This window comes from Stegodyphus dumicola, chromosome 11, assembly GCF_044657685.1.
Source record: "Stegodyphus dumicola isolate Sdum_Otavi_A_Nest chromosome 11, ASM4465768v1".
Lineage (NCBI taxonomy): Eukaryota > Metazoa > Arthropoda > Arachnida > Araneae > Eresidae > Stegodyphus > Stegodyphus dumicola.
In genome coordinates this window covers 88,590,516-88,610,563 of record NC_140778.1, presented here as the reverse complement: position 1 = coordinate 88,610,563, position 20,048 = coordinate 88,590,516, and the positions used below count along the sequence as shown (strand labels likewise).

The following is a 20,048-nucleotide window of genomic DNA, read 5'->3' as shown; positions in this document are numbered from 1 at the left end:
ATTTGATAGCATTTGATTTGTTTAAGTTAGTTATTGCATTTATTGTTCATGTTGTTTGATATTGTAATGTAATGTTTATGCCTTAGTTGCATTTATGCCAAAGTTGTAAGTTTGACTTCCTGTCCAGGGATTGTACTGCCCGGGACGTGCAGTCCTTGGAAGGGGGCAGTGTTATGAATTTGGTATTTAAAAAGCTAATGTTAGTTCAATTATAAATTAAATGGTTTTATTTCTCGCGCAGTGCAGCGCGTGACGAATATTAAAAGAAAGCTAAGCCGGAAAATTGAAAATACAAGAGCGCGTGCATTAAATAAATAAATATCTCTTTTTGATTTCGAGAAAGTACTGGAAAATTCTAGCGCGTGATTTTAAAATCTTATAAAAGGAGGGAAACATTTCAGTTTGTAGTAGTTGCTTAGTTTGTTGTTGTTCAGAAAACTGCTCTTGTTGATTGTAGCGAATTCGCGGATTAGCGTTCTTTAGCTGTTTTGAATTACGCTCTATTGGACATTTGAGTAGTTAAAAGATAACTACTGTGAGATATTGTAATACTGCATGATAATTTGAGAAAATTTAAGCATTTTTGTTGTGATAATAATAAATTTTTGTTCATTTTTCATCGGACTTGTGCATTCATTTCATAACAAACTCGTACGCACGCAACAATATTTTAAGCATTTTAATTGCATTGATGTTTTCCTGTATTATTGTGAATATTGTGCATTATTTGAATTATTTAATCATTTATGTATTGCTTATAGGGCGATAAGTTTGCAATTAATTCTGGTTTTAATCGAATGTTTTATATACAAGCGTGTACTTTTGTACAGAATTTAAAATTTTTCAATTCTGAGTCTAAAACGTTTAAATTTTAAAATTACTTCAAGTAAAATTCGGTATGAGCAAATACGCCGTTGACGGGACTTGAAGATACTGTTTGGGCAGTTTTTTGCCAACCTGGCGATTTTCTAGAAGATTCGGGAAAGCCTATTTTTGAGCGATATATATTGAGCGATATTTATAGAAGTTTCCGAAGTCCATGCTGCACTACTCAAGATGTTTTACGTACTACTGACATTAATTATCAGAAATGAAAAATGTAACAAATACAATGTTTTAGCAATTTTCATTTCACATCAAGGCATTCAATATTTTGTTTTAAACAGGAGGATTTTTTCTGCTTCCAGCAAAGCTAGGTACACTTCATGTGCAACTTATTGTGTTGGTTCGTTGCATTACTTAAAGCTGAAGTGGATATATTCAACACGAAATGAATCTGTAACTACTAAAACGCTTTATATTAATGTTCAATTAACTGAGCTGGTTAACGCATTAACGACCTCGCTAACATTCACTCGAAGGAAATGGGTAAAAACCATTTTTAACATTAAAATCTAAAGAGAAAAAAAATAACAGGAACAAAAGTATTTATTTTTATTAAAGATTCAAAATGTTGCGAAAACGCAACATCAGTCAAAACCAATTACTTTTAAGATATTTGGTAATCTTTGAAATATTTGCCATACAAAGGCATATAACATTTATTAGAAACAGTTATCGATTGACTACCACAGTAGTTGCATATTTTACAATTGTTTCTTGGATTTCTCTCGATAATGTGGCTTGTGGGATCCTTTTTCGCTTCGCTCAAGGCTAAATTCTGAAAGAAAGATGTTCGGCCGATACAGTCAGTATATTAATGTGAAAGCTGCGAATCTGCAGAGTATTCATCCCTTGTTTTCAAGAATGTCAGCGCAACACTTCTTTGAAAATCTAATGGAGAAATTTTGGTGTCTACAGAAATTTAAAAAAAGTTTCGATGCATTTGATTTAGCTACATCAATCAAATTCGTAAAAATAAAACACTATCACTTTTTACTGTTTACTTAAACTCGATATACAGCGTAATAAAATTTTCCAGGAGGTCCAACTCTTCAATTCTACCTCGTATAGAGAACTCTGTACGGACTTCATTATATGTCAGGCTCTGTCCGGATTCTGTGAGGATATTGGCAAAGCAGGAACAAATTATCCAGCTGAATACCAGGAAAACACCTAAGTATCATCCAGAAGATCCATGCCATCCATAAACTTGTTACAATTTCCGATGAGTTTAGGGTGCTTTACAGATGCAGAACTGTTTTCTTTCTCTGAGTACCTATTGGCCACTGAAGGCAGGTAAATTGTATCAAAGTCAGTTCTAATGGCTATGATGGAATTTTCTTTCCATCGAATTACTGCGATGCTCTTTAACAAATGCGGTGTGAAATGTTCCACGTTCTCCTTTTTCCATTTTATTTGTAGCTCTAATAGGACATTTTCGCGGTCTGTGTTCAAGAATTATTCCATCCGCAATTTTAGCTCATTCAGTTTTGACAACATGTGTGACATAAAACTGTTGTCGAAACTGATATAATGATTTAAAGGAACTTCCACCACGCTTAAAAAATCTGTTACAGTCTGTCCACATAGTCCAAGATCAGTCAATGGATTTGAAGATTTTTCTGAATATATATCCAAATTCGGTATGTACGTACTACTTTAGGAACACGAAATACCAAACTTTGCACTCGAAAGTAATAGGTTTTCTGCGGTTTTCAAGGGAAAATAGAATAGATGAAATGCTAACGCAGAAATATAAACACAAATTGAATACACTGAATAAAAATAAAAATAATCAAGGGAATGAAATTTAGCTTACAAATTAGCCCTCAGAGAAAAAAACCATTACATTAAAGGAAGGGGAAATTATGCGAATATTGTTAATATTTTGTGAACATAGCACTAAAAAGGTAAGAGGAAGAATAAGCGAGTAAAAATGATATTCCTTGTTTCAAATATTTCTGTATTCGGATTTTAAGTACTTAAAATTTTATTTTGCTATTTATAATTTTAAGCTGAAAACTGAATTGCATGCCAGTTACTACGTTAAAATCCATTTAACCTTTTGGCAGATTGACTGGCTTAGGTACTTCAATGGATTACTTAATAATGATATCTCTGAAAATGAAATCGTTCTGGTGCAAGACATACATTTCATGAGGAAATTGGCCGATTTCATGGAAACAGCAGATAGAAGGTAAAAAAGAAATAATCATATTACTTCAATTTTATAAACTCAGTGATTGAATTTTATAAATTTATATGCAGGATATAAGCATCTAAAAAGTGATGAAGAATGAAACTTAGAGAGCTAAATTACACATTGCGGCTCTATTTTATTACAATAAAATTAAAAAAATTCCTTATTTTTAACCTTTTGATGGCTGCCATTGCATCTATCTCTACATATAATAAAAAAAGAGTCTGTCTGTGTGTGGGTCTTTCGTTTGCGCTGCGTGTAAGCTAATAGACCCACGACAACGAAATGTGGTACATAGGGTGCATCTAGACAAGAGCCAGTGCACCTCGAAGCGATTTTTTCGAAATACGAATTAGAATTTTTTTATTTTATGTTTTAGGACGAAATCGCGTTATTTTGAGACATAATGGGCTATAGGAAAGCGAGATTTTACCCTACACACTCCATTTTCACATCGTCATGAAACGTAGGCACTTAGCTATTTTACGAACTTAAAATAAATTTCGTGTTTCAATAAATAGATTAAATACGAATTTATTTAACAAAGTGAGCTTAACACCTTTTCAACGGGATTTTTTTTAAAAAAGCTTATATAAAAAATGTACAGTTTATTTTTCTTTGATTTTTGGACACGTTAAACTTTCATCCTTGCGACTGCTTTTACAAAAAGAATTTTGGAAATTGATAATATTTTGTATTAAAAGAAAAAATTAAATGAAGCCTCCGAGTACACTTCTCACATCTCACATCTTTACAAATGTGATTTTGGCGACAATTTTCCTTTCTTATTGTTGTTGATAGATTTTTGATGAAATCGCATCATTTTGAATAGTTTCATTCTTTTAGAAATATGGGTTTGGTAACAATTTTTCGTCGTATTTCTTGTGTCACTGTTTTTAAGAGATTGGTATATTTCATTTTCATTTTTATATAAATATAATATATTTTTATTGATTTTTTTTTTGATAAAGTTGTTCTGTGGAGTAAAATTCTGCGCGGAATTTTTTGTTTTTTGAGTTTCTTTCATGTTATATTTAATAAATAAAGGTAACACACAAAATGTTATAAACCACCCCTTTGGACGTAATTTAAAATCTGAAACCTTTCAGATTTTTTTTAGTCCAATGGGGCTTTTCCTAAAAGACTAAAGGACTTTTTTTTTAAACGAAGTTGTTCTGCAGAGTAAAATTCTGCGCAGTTTTTAAATTTAACGTTTGTTGTTTCCTTCAGGCATTTTCCGGTATTTTAAAAGCCAGACGAAGGCTGGCGGCGTAGCTGCTATTTAGGGAATAAAACTTTACAAATAGTGCTTTATATGTTAATTTAAACTTAAAAAAAAAAGAAATACAGATTATTATAGATACAAATTATTGGAATCTTAGAGAAAATTTCTCCTATATTCCATTAGTTTAATGAAAATTAATCATTACGTTCTTTTAAGTATTATTCGAAAGTAAGTGTTGTTCCTGCAGCACTTAAACTATGAAACTGTTAGCCAGAGCCGTATAATTTCTAATTTACCATTGTAATTTTTAAAGCTTCTATTAATTTTCGCGACAAGAATGGGCCGCTGCGATTTCATTTCCAGGTAAGAAGACTTTGAAAAATTTTAAAAATAATAATTAATGTTTTATGACCTTCAGAAAAACGAAAAATGCGCACTGGACATCTGAGTTTGCCCAGCTAGATTATCTTCCAGTGGCTAAGACGCTGGTACTGAAAGCATCACAAGGAGTTTTCAATATAAGGTCATTTGGGGCAAGTCGTTTCGTCAGATAATGTGAACAGAAAATCAAACTACGCACCATGGAGGTAGGAAAGTACTTCCTACCTCCAAGCTACGCCGCACAATGCGGGGGGGGGGGGGGAAGAGGACAGTTTACTCCCGTTTTACTGGGCCGATTGACAAAATTCAAATTGCGTTTTTCATGTCTCAAAATCGCGACTTAGGATATATATTAGATTTATATATGGCACCATTCTAACATAGGTATTTTGATGCAAAATCGGACTTTTTCTGAAATATCATACTAATTTTGTTCCATATTTCGATTCTACGCCAGACTGCCAAGTTTTGTAAAACTCGTACGAGTCGTTTTTAAAAAATTAGCTCTCAAAATTTTAGCTCCTCAATGTTAATTGAATTTGGCATATATTTATTAATCTCTCTTTTTTTATTAAACTTTTTTGATTTTTTCTTTCACATTTCGAAATTTAGGTTCATTCCAAATAAAATTCACCCATTTTTTTGTGTTTTATTTTTAAAATTTCTATTTTAAAATAATTTTTATAAATTTTTCGAAAACGTTTTTGAATTATAACCTATAGAATTTTTACCATCATCTTAAAGTAGGTGTAGTTCTAAGCACACCTGCAAAAAATTAGAGTTTTTTATTCCAAATTTTCCAAGATATACACGAATTTACATATTTTCGTGTTTTGAAATTTGGCATCTTTTTCTTTTTGAGCGATAATAAAGCCAAATGTGGTTTATGAATTTTTTGTTACAGTGAACTGCCACAGCTATTTTTAAGCTTAAATTTCAAGTAAATTTTTACGGAGAATTAATTATATGAAATGCTTTCCCTCAATGATGCGTAATAAATATTTATTAATACTATATGAAAAGTTTTTTTTAATTATAGGTGATATTATTCAAATTTTTAACTTTAATTTCTTTCTTTTAAAAAAAAATTATTTGTGAGTGTAAAGTTTTACTTTCGCCGTGTTATCGTCTGCTACTTTACTTTGACTGCATTTAAATTGAATTGTCTAAAACTGAGAAAGTTTGTTTGATGTTTATTTTCAAAATGTTTTAAGCAAACAGGTGGTGTTGGTGTATTTAATTATGGCAAAGCACACTAGGGCTGTCTGCCTAAGGGGAGGGATGCCTTCGTGGAGGGCTTTCTAAGCGAAACTGGCTTGTATACACGTTACACATAGAGAAAACCACGAAAACACCCATGCAGCCAGCCCGTTCGCGGGATTCGAACCTCGTACCGAACTACCAGTGTTCAGCGACTTTACCGCTCGGCCGCTGGTGGGCTTTAAGCAAACAGGACGTTGACAGTTTGAGGGGTGTCATATCCCAGCTTTAAAAATTATATATATATGTATAAATTTGTACATTAACCCTCTTCGAAAGAACGATTTAAGTAGATAATACATTTCTCATTAGGTATCAAATTGTTAAACAAGCTGATGTGATTAAATACAGTTTTTAATTTCCCAATTAAAGAACTGAAATACAAATATATGCAGTGAGATACAGTACTATATGTATATATTTATAATGAAATCAATAATATATACACAGTCAAAGTAATGAACCATCAAATGTCAGTCAAAGAACAACCATTAAATGAAATGATACGTATATATATATATATATGTGTGTGTGTGTGTGTGTGTGTGTGTGTAATAGATTCTGTAGTCAAATACAAGCAGTTGAATCCGTAATGAACAGCAAGAATTTTGATGGCTTAGAGATGTTGAAACTCCAATCCACAATGAATAAGAAATTTGGCAGTCGAGGTAGATTTAATTCAACTTTTCTTTCAGTAAATATGTTGCAACCACAAACAAGTTGGCACTTTATTTATGCCTATTCCAAAAATTAACATTTTTGATAAATGTGTAGTAAGAAACAAGGAGAAGACAGTCTGCAATCCAGCTAGGCCAAAGCGTAAAAAGCAAATGCGTTATGTTAAGGGTGAAATCTTAATTCAGACCGAGTTAATATTGGTTCTCGATGCATTTTTACTCGTATTTGATAGTTAATACTGCTGCAAAATTACTATTGGCTGTTTGAGTTTTAGTTCCTTTTACAACATCAAATTATGCAAGAGTCTTATGACATGAATTAATCTCGAAATGATGCAGTGCAGAAAGATTACTGTTTTTAGAATAGAGAAGGAAAATTAATTTTACGCTGCTAATTTAATCTTTTACCTATTTTTTATTTTTCTTACATATATACTATATGTACATATATCATTCGATGGTTGTGAATCATGACTTTGGTTATTATCTTTCTATTCATTTTATTTTCAAAACTATATGAAGGTAGTTTAAAATTTTGTAAAGAGGATTTATACAAATATTTTGTAATATGTTTATAGATATTGACGTGCATTAAGAAGGACAGGGGCTCGTAGGCTTCTAGATATTTTTAAATTTTTATTTATTCGTATTGAATTTTATTTAAAATTACTTTACATGCTTTCTTCGCCATTTAGTTCTGTACATTTCATCAGTGCTAATTATGTACTTCTGCTGGTTTATGTTTTTATGGAAATTTGATTTACAGTTCTATTTTTGTGTATTGTTTTTTATAGGGATTCTGTATATGGATACCCGTTCTATGCACGATTCTATGTATGGATACTCCACTATGGTATAATGCTATTGGTTCTGTTTATGGGTTTTGTGCAGCGATTTTTCCAAGAGGTACCTTTATTGGTCTGTGGATTTTTGTGTAGTGGTTTTTACAGGATTTGGCATATGGGTGCCTGTATAGGTGTACATGCTTTTGTTTACTGGTTTTTACAAAGCATTACCCTACGGAATATCCATTTTTTTTTAAGGAAATTTGGCCAATGGATATGCATATAAAGTTTTGATTTTTGGCTATGGGTTTTTACTGGGATTTTGTTTATAGTGCCTACAGTTCTACAGAGATTTGGCCTACTCGTAACCGTACAGTCGTACGGGTTTCTGTTTACAGGTTTTTTACGGGTATTTCGCCTACAGGTACCTATACAGCCGTGCAGGTTTCTTTCTATGGGTTTTTACGGGTATACGGCCTATGGGTACCTGTACAAACGCAGAACTGTATGGGTACCCGTAGGCCAATTCCCCGTAAAAAAACTTTGTGTTTCTACGGGGCATTTTTAGCAGGGCAATTTTCTCTCGTGTTATAGATTGTATAAAAACATGATCTTTAATATGATTTAGATAATTTGTAGGGGATATAACAATCGGGTCACTCGGTGGTACAGATTAAACACTGCTGGACTGTTTTATTTCCTTGTCATTTAGCAAAAAATCTTTTAATTAAAATATTTATCCTTTGAACTTTGCTTTAAACTTTATTTATAGTTAAAATGCCTAGAAAATGAAAAGCTATCTTCAACTGAAACGCAGTTAATGTAATTGATATTTTTAAGAAATTGGCAAGAATACAAAATTTATGGATGTGTAACAAATCCATAAAAATCTTAATTTTCTTATGGTGAGCACTGAAAGCAACTGTATAAGGAAAGATGAAAATTAGGGAGAAAAGTAAGCAAAAATTTGAAGGGGAATTTGGCTGTCAAAAGTACCAAGGTGTTTCGAAAAGTTGGATGCTTTTGAATATACTTTCAGAATACTTCAAGGAATTTGGGTGTTCAAAGAGAAAACACTTGGACGTGTACACCAGCAAATACCATCAATTGAGCTTGTGCTAACGGAAAAGACAAAAACGATATCATTGCAGATTAAAGTGAAGAGCAACTGGTTTTCGACTATATGTTTGTATAAATTTAAATTACGTTATAGAACATCATATCATCATAAACGGAGAATCCCGTGATTTCTTAGTCGAATTATTTGAATATTCAGGAATTTATCCACTGATGTATTGTGAATGTCACTTAAAGACGTTTTCCCTCTTGATGAAATCAGTCTTTCCTTTCATCTCATGCTTTCAAAATGCTTAACATCTAAAGAATAATAAAGGCTTTGACCAAATACTGATGAAATGGATTAAATTGGATTACTAAGTTACGCCAAAGCAGGGCTATCTGCCTAAAAGGAGGGATGCCTTCGTGAAGATTTTCTAAGGGTGGTGTGGTGTGTGGTGTATTTAATTATGGCAAAGCACACTAGGGCTATCTGCCTAAGAGGAGGGATGCCTTTTGTGGAGGACTTTCTAAGGGAAACTGGCTCGTATACACGTTACACATGGGGAAAACCACGAAAACACCCATGCAGCCAGCCCGTTCGCGGGATTCGAACCTCGGACCGAACTACCAGTGTTCAGCGACTTTACCGCTCGGCCGCTGGTGGGCAGATTTTCTAAGGGAAACCAGTTGGCATACACGTTACAATCAGAAAAACCAAGAAAACGCTCATGCAACCAGCCCTTTCGCCGGGATTCGAAACTCCGGAGCGAACTACCAGTGTTTACCGTTCGGTCGTTTGTGGGCCTTTATGAAATGGACGGTGATAATTTTATTTAAAATGAATGTCAGAAATACCAAGATGTTTCGAAAAGTTGGATGCTTTTTGATATACTTGCAGAATGCTTTAAGAAAAAGAGGAAGCCATTAAGAAGAAAATAATAAATTTTTGCATAAAATTTAGTATTTTTAAATTTTAAACTTTTTAATCTTATAATATTTGATTCCTGCGATTTAAAAAATAAAATATTTGACTAAAATATAAATAACATTTTAAGAAATGTAGGATGATGAAATTGTGTAAAGCAATGAGCACAATGCTAAAGCTATTTAAAGCAATGAGCACAATGCTAAAGCTATTTAAAAGCAATATATGCAAGTCATCCTAAGTTAAAATGTCGGTTATACTTTTCTTATTTATATATCTTTTCTGAACGGAACATTGAAAGGCGTGTTAACTATGCTTTACTGTATTTTCTCTTTTAATATATTCAGTTTCCAGATGCATCGTATTCTGGGACACAAAGTATTCTTCCGAAAGAAATGCAATTCAAATAAATAAAATAAAATCCTGGAAAATTTATATTAATAAATATATTTAAAATGCTCAATTCCAAGGAATAAATAGAAAATTTTAAAACAATTATCTGAAGACACAATGCAACGCAAACAATTAAAATAAAAGTCTAAAAATTTAAAAATTACCTAAAATAATAACTATGACCAAAAAATATTATAAAGAAAACTATTTGAAAAAAATAAACGATGCACCTTTTATTTAAACTACGCAGTTCGAATGGGTAAATAGAAATTTTTAAAGTAGTTATTCGAAAAAAAAAAAAAAAAAAAAAACATGCAACTTAAACAATTAAAATGAAATTCGAAAAAGAAAATATTACTTAAAAAATTAACAATTATAATTAAAAATATAATATAAAGGACATTATTTGACGGGAAAGGAAAATAGGTTGCCATGTATTAAGAAGTTCGCCTATTCTTGGCGCAAACTGAAAAAAAAAAGTGCCAACGTAAATTTGTGAATTTCGCACCAAATTTTACAAAATTTCATATTTAGCCATAATTTGAGTCGTAGAATCGAAATATGGAAAAACATTGGCATGTTATTTTAGAAGTCCGATTTTGTATCAAAATAACTATGTTAGAATAGAGTTATATATAAATCTAATATATCTCCTAAGTCGCGCTTTCGAACCATGAAGAACGAAATTTGAATTTCTTCAATCGGCCCAGTAGAACGGGAGATATAGAACTGTCCTGTTTCTTTTCGCACTGTACATTAAGTTATTAATTAATAAACTGATTCTGTTCGAGTAACGTTATTTGCCTAAAAGCTCAGACATTCTGGTTGGACTGATCACAGGCAATTTCCGTTTGAGTTAGGAAGAGAGTGTCAGTCTCTGAAACAACTCCATGCTTGTAATTCAATGTTTTTGGAACACTGACATTGACATCAAGTTTTTTTAATCCAAAGAGCGTAGAAATTATGTTTGAGAAGCGGTTTTAGTTAGATCTCCACAGCGCAAACACTTGATGATACTTCCTTCACAATACAGGACTGTAAGTATTTATGTATCAGAATGGTGATAGTCTTTGAAAATCACATGTTGAATTGTTGATAAACAGAAATCGTGATGAATGTTTTATTTTACATTTGTTTAAGCATTTTAAGTGATGAAATCTGTTCATTAGATCTCTGTCATTAGATCTGTTCATTAATCCATTAGATCTGTTCATTAGATCATTAGATCTGTGAACATTGAATCATTAGATCATTAGATCTAATGATTAACATGGTTGATCAATCCATGAACATGATTGATCATTAGATCTGTGAACATTGATCATTGATCTGTGAACATTGAATGATCATTGTGTCATTAGATCTGTTCATTAATCTGTTCATAAATCTGTTCATTAGATCTGTTCTGTAGGCTTTTTATAGGAGCCGTGTTAGAAAATATAAAAAACGAAGATTCGAATCTTCCACCTCTCCAACAAAGAAAATCCATCCACCTCTCCAACAAAGAAAACTCAGTTGCTGCTCAAAGGGCTCCCCGAGTCGTTATACGCTCATTCAGCGTTCCCGAAAGCAGGAACTTTCGATCACATACAGATAAGCGATCGAGATAATCGACTGACACTAAAGACATCAAGCCAATCAGCGAGTAATATCAAGGGATCGATGACAAGGACATCAGGCGGTTGACACCAAAGAATAAGCGAATGACACTAATGGCTAGTCACTAGCCTATTGATATTAGAGGCGACTACTGAGTACCTTTCGTTTAGATTGAAAAACAGGTCAAGTATATGTTAAATGTGTATCTTTGAGAACAGTAACGAATTATAGGCAGTACCTCTTCAATCTGCTACTAGGGTCCTCTTCTCCAGTCAAGCAGGTCTCCTTGTATAACAAACCCTTGGGAAGTTCTCTTGCGATGGGAAGACAGGTTTGTAACAATGTATCACTGTGAACCAAGTCCCCTAATGATAAAATCACAAGGGAGAAAAAAGGAGAAAGAAGTATATGGAGAGATGAGAAAAGGAAAAGAAAATAGATCACTCGTTCGTCGGGACCGTGAGGTGTCACGCCCGCCTTTCATCACTTTCACCAAGATGTTCCCTTGAGGAGGAAGATCTAAGAGAGATTTTTGTGTACCACATTGCAGTTTTTATGAAACAAAAGAAAACTGAGCTATTTAATTCTTGGAGGAAAAGAATGTGGGAAAAGAAAATTTGAAACAATTAGTATTTAATAATCTAGTTATTTATCTTTTCTTTTCAGAACTATGCTAGATTACATGGTGTGGAGAGTTGTTCACCAGTCTTTACCCTTTTTATGGAAAAAAATGAGAGATCTGAGATTTGCCCCAAAGAGCATCCAAATAGAAAGTCGTCATGAAGAATGCCTGGCTTCTCTTCGAGATAACTTGGGGATCGCCCTCAGCTCTTATTATGTTCGAAACTACAAGCGCATCTTGCAAAAGAAGAAAAGCGCCGTAAGTAATAAAATTTTCGAACCTGCGACAAATTTTCCATAATTCGTAAATTACACTGCGGTCTTGCTTAGCTTGGTTTGCTTAATCGCTGTGTTTTAACTGCTAACTGATTTATCAACTGCTAAAAGGAAAATGTATTTAGTTCTTTTTAATGATAGTAGTTGTTATGAAACGTGCGAAAAATTTTGTAACGTTCTACTTCATCAAATGTCTATGCATGTGCAAGTGAACTGCTTTTGATTGATTACGAATCAATATTACTATTACTGTTACTAATTTTCTACATAAGTAACTCGGTGAAATTACACATGAAATTCTAGTATTCTTTTGTATAATGTAACATGAAAATCTGAAGAAGCGAAGCTTTGCTGGAAAAGTAAGAATTCAGGCGCAAGTCTGTTTAGCAACGAGATATCGCCAAGTTGGCGACGATTTTGGCGACATATTTTTATGTCATTTTAGCGAGAAATTGCCAAAAGTTGTCAAACTCGTCTATCATTTGCCGACATTTTCGTTCTGTCCAGGTGTAACGGTAATTGGTTTTGTGAGTGAATGAATGTAATTAATTTAGATATGTAACTGTAGCCACATGCTGCCATCTTATGCATTTCAGCAGTTTCGAGAAAGAGATTTCTCAGCATCCGGGTGAAACTGTATAAGATCGGAGAAAATGTCAGTTTCTCAGTTGCTTGTTTCAGCGAGAGTCCGCAGCAATGAGAGTTCTTCGGAAGAGCTTAGTCTCTTTAGATGCACTTTGCATTGCGTAGTGCTTAACGCTTTTAGTAGTTTGAAGTGTACTGGTACTCTGTGATACTGAAAAGAACTGCACGAGTATTTGTGTAAAAAATTTTAAAACTGTAAAGTGTTCCATTTTGCAAAATAAATTTCATCAAGGTAGAATCGGTTCTGTGTGCTTGCGAGCCAGTACGCATGCAACATTATGTTTAAAATAATCGGTGATATTTTGTATTAAAATGTATAAAACTGCATCTGTTCATACTGGCAATCAAATATTAGTACATATTTTAAAATGTAAGCCTTTTATTATGCATAATAATGAAGTGAATTCAGATTTTACTTCCATTGCGTATAAGAAAGCACACTATATAGAATATAACAAAAAATTTCTCTCTCTCTTGAGTTCTTAAGAGATTTCATTCCTTAATGTGTTTTACTTGAATTCCTGGTACAAAGCGTTTCTATTTCCATTAGGAATAGTTAATTATTAGTATAAGTGCTAGTATTAAGCTTTTAAGTTATTTGTGGCCAAATGAGTGAATTTTCAAAAATTTAGTTTGCTCACTCCATGGAGCTCTTCATCCCATTTGAACTTGAACTTTCAATGAAATTTTGAAGTTAGTTTCTGTAGTGTTTCTTGAAGGATAAGTTTTTGAAGTAAATTTGTGCAGTGTTTCTTGAAGGATAAGAGATGTAAAACTGATAGTGATTTAAAGAAAACGGCTGAGGTTTAGATTTTTAACTGAAAACCCGCTTTTGAAAGATTTAGAGTATTTCACATGGTTTGTATTTAAAAAGTTTACTTAACAGCTATTTAAACCTTTTACTTAATGGTATTGATCGATTACATGGCAAATTATATCAATTTATTTCCTAATTTCAAAGACACTAATGACACGCATATTTTAAATTTCTTTCTAAAATTTTCAGGCACAAGAATATCTTAATTATGTTCATCAGGAATTCATACGTATCCTGGAAAAGGCAGACTGGATAAGCAAAAAAACGAAAGATCTGGCCAAAGCTAAGGTAATGCTAGAATTTGAAATTTTTTACATTCAGTTATAAATCACAAATTTGATAATAAAAATATATTTTGTTTAGTTCCTAAACCCCTCAAAGTAACAATATTGATGTTCAAAATAATTTCCAGTGAACTTCAAGCATCAAAATGGGAAGCATATTTATAACAATTTTTTTTTTTTTGTTCCCTTATGCAAACTGTTTATAGAACATTCTTCTAGTTTCAGTTTTGTTTCCGATACCAGTCATGACTTACATGAAGTACATGAAATTTAAAATTTCGCTTTTGGGTGAATTATAATCGTCATTGTAGAAACAGTAAAATTTAATGGGACTTCATTAAAGATATCTTTACTTCTTTTAGATTTAATAGGAAATGTGAATTTTCTTCTTAAACTAATTAGTTAAGAATCCTTTTTCATTTCCTTGTTCAGATTTGTTCCTTGTAAAGCCTTCTTAATTAACCCTTTCGCATCGGTAGAGGCTAAAATTTCTTTCACTCAAACATTTGAAACGCCCGTATATATTTATTTCTGTTGGAATGGATTTCTTTTCCCTCCCATGCCAAGTAAAATGTTGCAGCGTTAATAATACCCTACTTAAGTAAAGCGACAACTTCTCTCTCGGGATCTTCATACGCTTTTACCACTGTGTGCAGGTTTCCCTTAGGAGAGAATTGCAACTTCCGGCATCAATAGCTAAACATTGAAGCATAACATAAACAAATTAGAAGGATGGTGCATTCAAATAACAGATTACTTTTAGTTGCTTGGAAAGAATGATTGACATGTCATTTAACAACTCCTGAAAGCAGTGAACCATACACTAATGTGATAGGGAAAGCATCAAGTAGAAAATGATTCAGGCGTTCGGGTGGCCTGCCGATGTCACAATGATCGGGCGTTTTGGGCGACTTCGACGTGAAAGACTTAAAGCGGAGTTCAGTGGGTAAGACGAGTGAATAAGTAAGTCCGCTAAATACTCGGAATTGAATCGAGGTTCTTTCTCAAAGAAGCGGGCTGACTGTTTGGTTGCTTTTCTTCATTTTTTTCATGTATAACAGGAATACGAGCCAATTTTCCTTGGAGAAGTCCTCCGCAAGGGCATCTTTTCAGTTAGACAGATAGCTTCCATGTGCTTTGCCATAATCTAATTATCAAAACTAATTTTTCCCATCTGCACCTAAGCATAACCATAATCTTATTGCAGCTGTTTTATTGCGCACTTAATCGCTAAACTTGGCAAACTGAATCATCATGTCTATAAACTACAAACTTAAAACATTGCCAAAAGCGGATGCGACGTCCACTTTAAAACAAACTTTCTTTTTAAATATAGGTAGGTTATTTTAATAATAAAAATGCTGTCATATATAGTATCGAATTTCATGTGCATAAAATTCTTTTTAAGAAAAAGTCTGTAGAATCATTAGTTTTTTTTTTAATGCGGGAGACGTGAAAAATGAGCAAAGCCTTCGCCGGGAGTCAAACCTGGACCTCTCGAATATGCGCCGAATGTGCTATCTCTACATCACGAAGGCACAAGGCACCCAGAAAGGAGTGAGAAAATACCCTATATGAGAAAATACCTTTTTAAAAGGCGGCTGGGGATTAGGGGAGCGAATTGCCAAATCCTGGTGGTAAAAAATCATCATTCACCACCTTTTAGTTCCAGCGCCACTGCATAGTCATTAGGGATTTTTTAATGCAAGAAACGTGAAAAATCAGCAATGTCCTCGCCGGAACTCGAACCAGGACCTCTCGACTACGCGCCGAGTGTGCTACCGTTACACCACGAAGGCATGCAGAAAGGAGGAAGAAAATACCTTATTATTCAACCATAAATATTCTACTTTAAGAAAAAAAAAGGAATTTAATAATTACTATTCATCTTCTTAATTATTCAAACATAATTAAGAATTTTATGTAGAAATTTTGAAAAACGTGTAAAATAGAAGATTAAGATTTGTATTGTGGTAATATACTGCAGCAGACAATTTCTGTGGCATTGAGTATTTTAACATTCGGATATTAACTGACGTTGTGAAAGTGAACGCTGTCATTGTGCAGTTGATGTAGTAAGAGGCATACTGCATTTTTTAATAATTTATTGGTCTTTGTTATCCTTTAGGTTAGATCTATCACATCACATACTGTCTATCCGAAAGAGCTTTTGAACGATTCTTTAGTCTCTGATGTGTACAAGGACGTTAGTATCTTATCATTTATTCCTGTATTTTTTATAAACATTTACCTGCACAATTTAAGATGTCTTTGAATGTATTTTTTTTCTTTTTCTAGCTGAAAATTAATATAATTCATTATTATAAAAACTCATTGAAAGTGCTTAAATGGGCAACTGATTACTCCTACTCTCAACTTAGGAAACCTAACAAAAGAGGAGAGTATGTTGTATTTTAACTCTTTTAAATCTTGCTTTTATTTGATTGATTACCTTGTTTAAATTCAGCAATACAAACGTTTACAGTAAAGGAGACTTTTATAATCGAAATCCTTACCAAAAATTTCCTATTCGCAAACTTTAGACTTCTTGATATTACATTTGTAAAGGACAAATGCTTTGCTTATCCTGTGTGAACATCGCATAGATATTTTTGTTCATTCATTAGTTCTAAATTATAAACGCTATAAATAGTTTCCCTTCTTCTGTTTAAGCAATTTATTTATCAAAACTGAATAAATCAACTTCATTTTATTTTATCTGGCAAAGAATGAATCTGGGCATTCCAGCATTTTATAGAGTGCCGAAAACGGGCCAACAATAAATGAAAAGATTAAACGTTTCATACATTGCCTAAAACTCTACGCTTAGGGGCACAAGCAGTCTTTAGAGAGCCATGGGCGGCAGTGCCCTGACATCTGCTTCCTAGACCGTGGGCTCCGGGGTGCTTGTGCATCTTTGCCTGGGCAGCTTGTCGCAGGTGTTTAGTTCCCCAAGCGAACTTGGTGCTCATTTTATCAACCCACTCCAGAGATGAAAGGCTAAGTGAACCTTGTCCAGCCTGGGGATCGAACCCTGGCTCTATACATTCCCTAGACAAACCAGCAAATTATGGAATACATTTCCGGTTTGTTTCGAATAATCGGAAATCCTATGATGTGATGTTTGTAGAAAACAAAAGTAAATTCATTTATCCTATTTTAACAAGACATCAGTATTATACAGTATTACGTCATGGACAGTGAATTATTTCACGTACTTCATGAGACTCATTCGGTTATTGAACAGAGAGCACGTGATAGAATGTTGAAAGAACTTTCAACCAAATACAAAAACGTTACATGGAGTGATATATTGAACTGCACACCAACCTATGTGAATTCTGCTAAGGAAAAAAAAAAAAAGGTATTAAAAAGGGCATTGTTGTGAAACCTGTGACTTTTCCCTGTATTCTATTCCCGTTGTCATAGTGATTTCCATTTTCTCAACCATAGAAAGAATACAAATATTATTGCGTACCAAGATCATATCACTAGTTTTTTATACGCATTTTGAGTAAAATTTTTTTAATGGCAGACTTTCATTAATTTTTTTCAAGATAACGTTTGTATTTTTGATGAATGGACATCTGTTAAATAACAGTCTTTATAAGACGTTTTTTTCACACTTTGCCTAAAGAGCATTTATCATTCTGTTGAATGCCTAGATAAAAGTATACGTAAAGCCTAGGTAAAAGTATATAATATTTCTCATATTTCATACTTTGCCTAAAAATGAAATTCCACAAATATGAAATAAATGAAGAATTGGATGCATAATGAGCTTTGCACTGAGTTTTTTAATCAAAATTTCATTAAATAGCACAAAGCATATACAGAGGTTGTTCACACATTTTTTAGACGATGTATATTGTATTCACAAAACTAAATTACATAAAATTCTTGTGTTTTAAATGTTCTATTTGACATCTCTTATTCTGAACTATCTTTCAACACCGAAATTTCCAGTATAATAATGCCTTTGAAGTGGCAGAAGAGGTATTCTATCCCATTCCTCCCGAACAGCTTTCCAGAGTCTTGTTAGGGTTTTGGGACAACGATTGGATAATGCAGTTTTTAAAATTCCGAAAGCACAAAATTCCAGAGGTGACACATCGGGAGATTTAGTAGGGATATCAGTGAAGGGTATGGTCTTGATACCAGTTTTTTGTTCCATTTCTTTTAGGAAATTTACAGTGGAATTTGATGTGTGACTGCTAGCTTTGTCCTGATGGAGTCTCACAGATTGATGGCACTGTGGGTAAAGTGATGGTATTTCATTCAGAAAAATTGGAGATAAAATATGTTCCTGATTGTATTTGAAGTTAATCTTAACATGTTTTGCAATCTCTTTATTTTTAACTTGCCATTATAAGAAAAACCAGCAACAATCATGAATCCCTTAGAAAAACTTTCTTTAGATTCTTTGAACCATGTACTTAAATTTTTTCTCCCCTTTTATGATAATAAATGGCTCTTTTTTTGTTACAGTCATTTAAATACACCCATGCTTCATCTATTATGACAATTCTTTTCCATTTTTCTTTGGATAAGTGTTTCTCATATAGAAATCTGCAGCGTGTCTTGCGTTGAGCGATATGCTTTGGAAGAAGACGATGCACATTGAGTTTTTCGCTTTCTTAAGATTTGAATCAACGTTTATCATTTTGTTTACAGTGGACACCGAGCATTTTAATAATTTTGTAACTGTCCTTTGACTAGGGGGATTTTCTTTTAACATTAAACAACGTACCTTTGAAATAGTCGAAGATGTCCGTTGTTTACTTGGATACTTGTTTGGAATTTTTCTCCCACTTAAGGCTCCAATTTGACGTTTTTTCCCTTTCTGGTTGATGATATTACCTATCGACGCTTTAGATATCACAAAACCATGACTCTCCCATTGTTTTGGATAACGGAGTATGCATATTTCTCTTCGGAAAGAGCGTAAATGTAACCTTCAAACCACTGCTTTGTTAAGTTCGCCATTTTGAATAAAACCAAAACTTTCAAGGCCACAGACAATAATTTTGACTTTTAAAAACATAGTACAATTGCAAATACTTCTTTTGCAGCAAACGATTTTTTATTACTGCTTACCAAAATTGTCTAAAAAATGTGCGAACAGCCTCTGTAATAATTAAGTGTGGTGTAGTGGCCGAAACCGTTACATAAACCCCAGGTTCTAAATACAGGGTTGAAATGAGCTTGTAACTCAAGTTATAACAATAACATGAATCTTAATAAGACAAAAACATTAACATGCGCACTTCATGATAATGTGGGACTTTGATACATTCAGTCCCGCAATTTCAGATATTTGTTAACAGGAAGAATGCGCTATGGCTTCTAACATAATACACGAAGAGTGATAGTTCTAGCAGGGCAATATGCCCATAGCTCCAGCAGAAAAAGTTCTCGCTCTTCTCAGGAAAAACCTTTTATATCTTCTTGTGTCGTAACCTGCGCTGAACTCCCGAGAGGGGGGAAGATATTCCTTCACTCGTACATAACAAAGGTGTCCATATTCTGACCCTGATGAAAAGACTTTTATCTCTTTGTCCCTTGGAGTGACCTTCGAGGCTACAACCCCATTCATTAACAAAGGCACCTCATTGAAACAGAATTTCACCTTTGTACTGAAAAATGTACTATTGCATTCTGAAATCATTCGTCCTAGAGAAAGAACCTCTATGCGACCTTATCACATAAGAAACACATTGAAAATTCTCTATTCGAGTTTCAAGTTGCGCTTGTTTGTGTGGAGGACTTCGTGTGCTCAAAATCTGGCGGCGCTGAGTGACGCCGTTCTTCTGCAATTCGAAGAAATTTACACATTTGCGTTTATAAAATTAAACACTTATAATGCTTAATGCATTATAAGTGCAACTTATAATTTTACGTTTCACAACGGTATATTACACTACTAATTAGTTTTCTATTTCGTATGTTATGCAGCATGAAATGTTTTACACCCAATTTTATATTTTTAGTCAATAAGTTAAAAATCTATTTTATTGCA

At 33.3% G+C, this 20,048-nt stretch overlaps 1 protein-coding gene across 2 annotated transcripts in view; it reads left to right on the top strand.

The window, feature by feature from the left end:
- The window catches only part of LOC118193237 (neprilysin-2-like), a 101,484-nt gene that overhangs the window by 58,091 nt on the left and 23,345 nt on the right, over positions 1-20,048 (top strand). For both annotated transcript variants that reach the window (XM_085826468.1, XM_085826467.1), the window contains exons 9-13: positions 2,955-3,079; positions 12,053-12,266; positions 13,935-14,033; positions 16,158-16,235; positions 16,328-16,431. In XM_085826468.1, the coding sequence (XP_085682594.1) occupies positions 2,955-3,079; positions 12,053-12,266; positions 13,935-14,033; positions 16,158-16,235; positions 16,328-16,431 (620 nt within the window). The remainder of the gene's footprint in view (positions 1-2,954; positions 3,080-12,052; positions 12,267-13,934; positions 14,034-16,157; positions 16,236-16,327; positions 16,432-20,048) is intronic.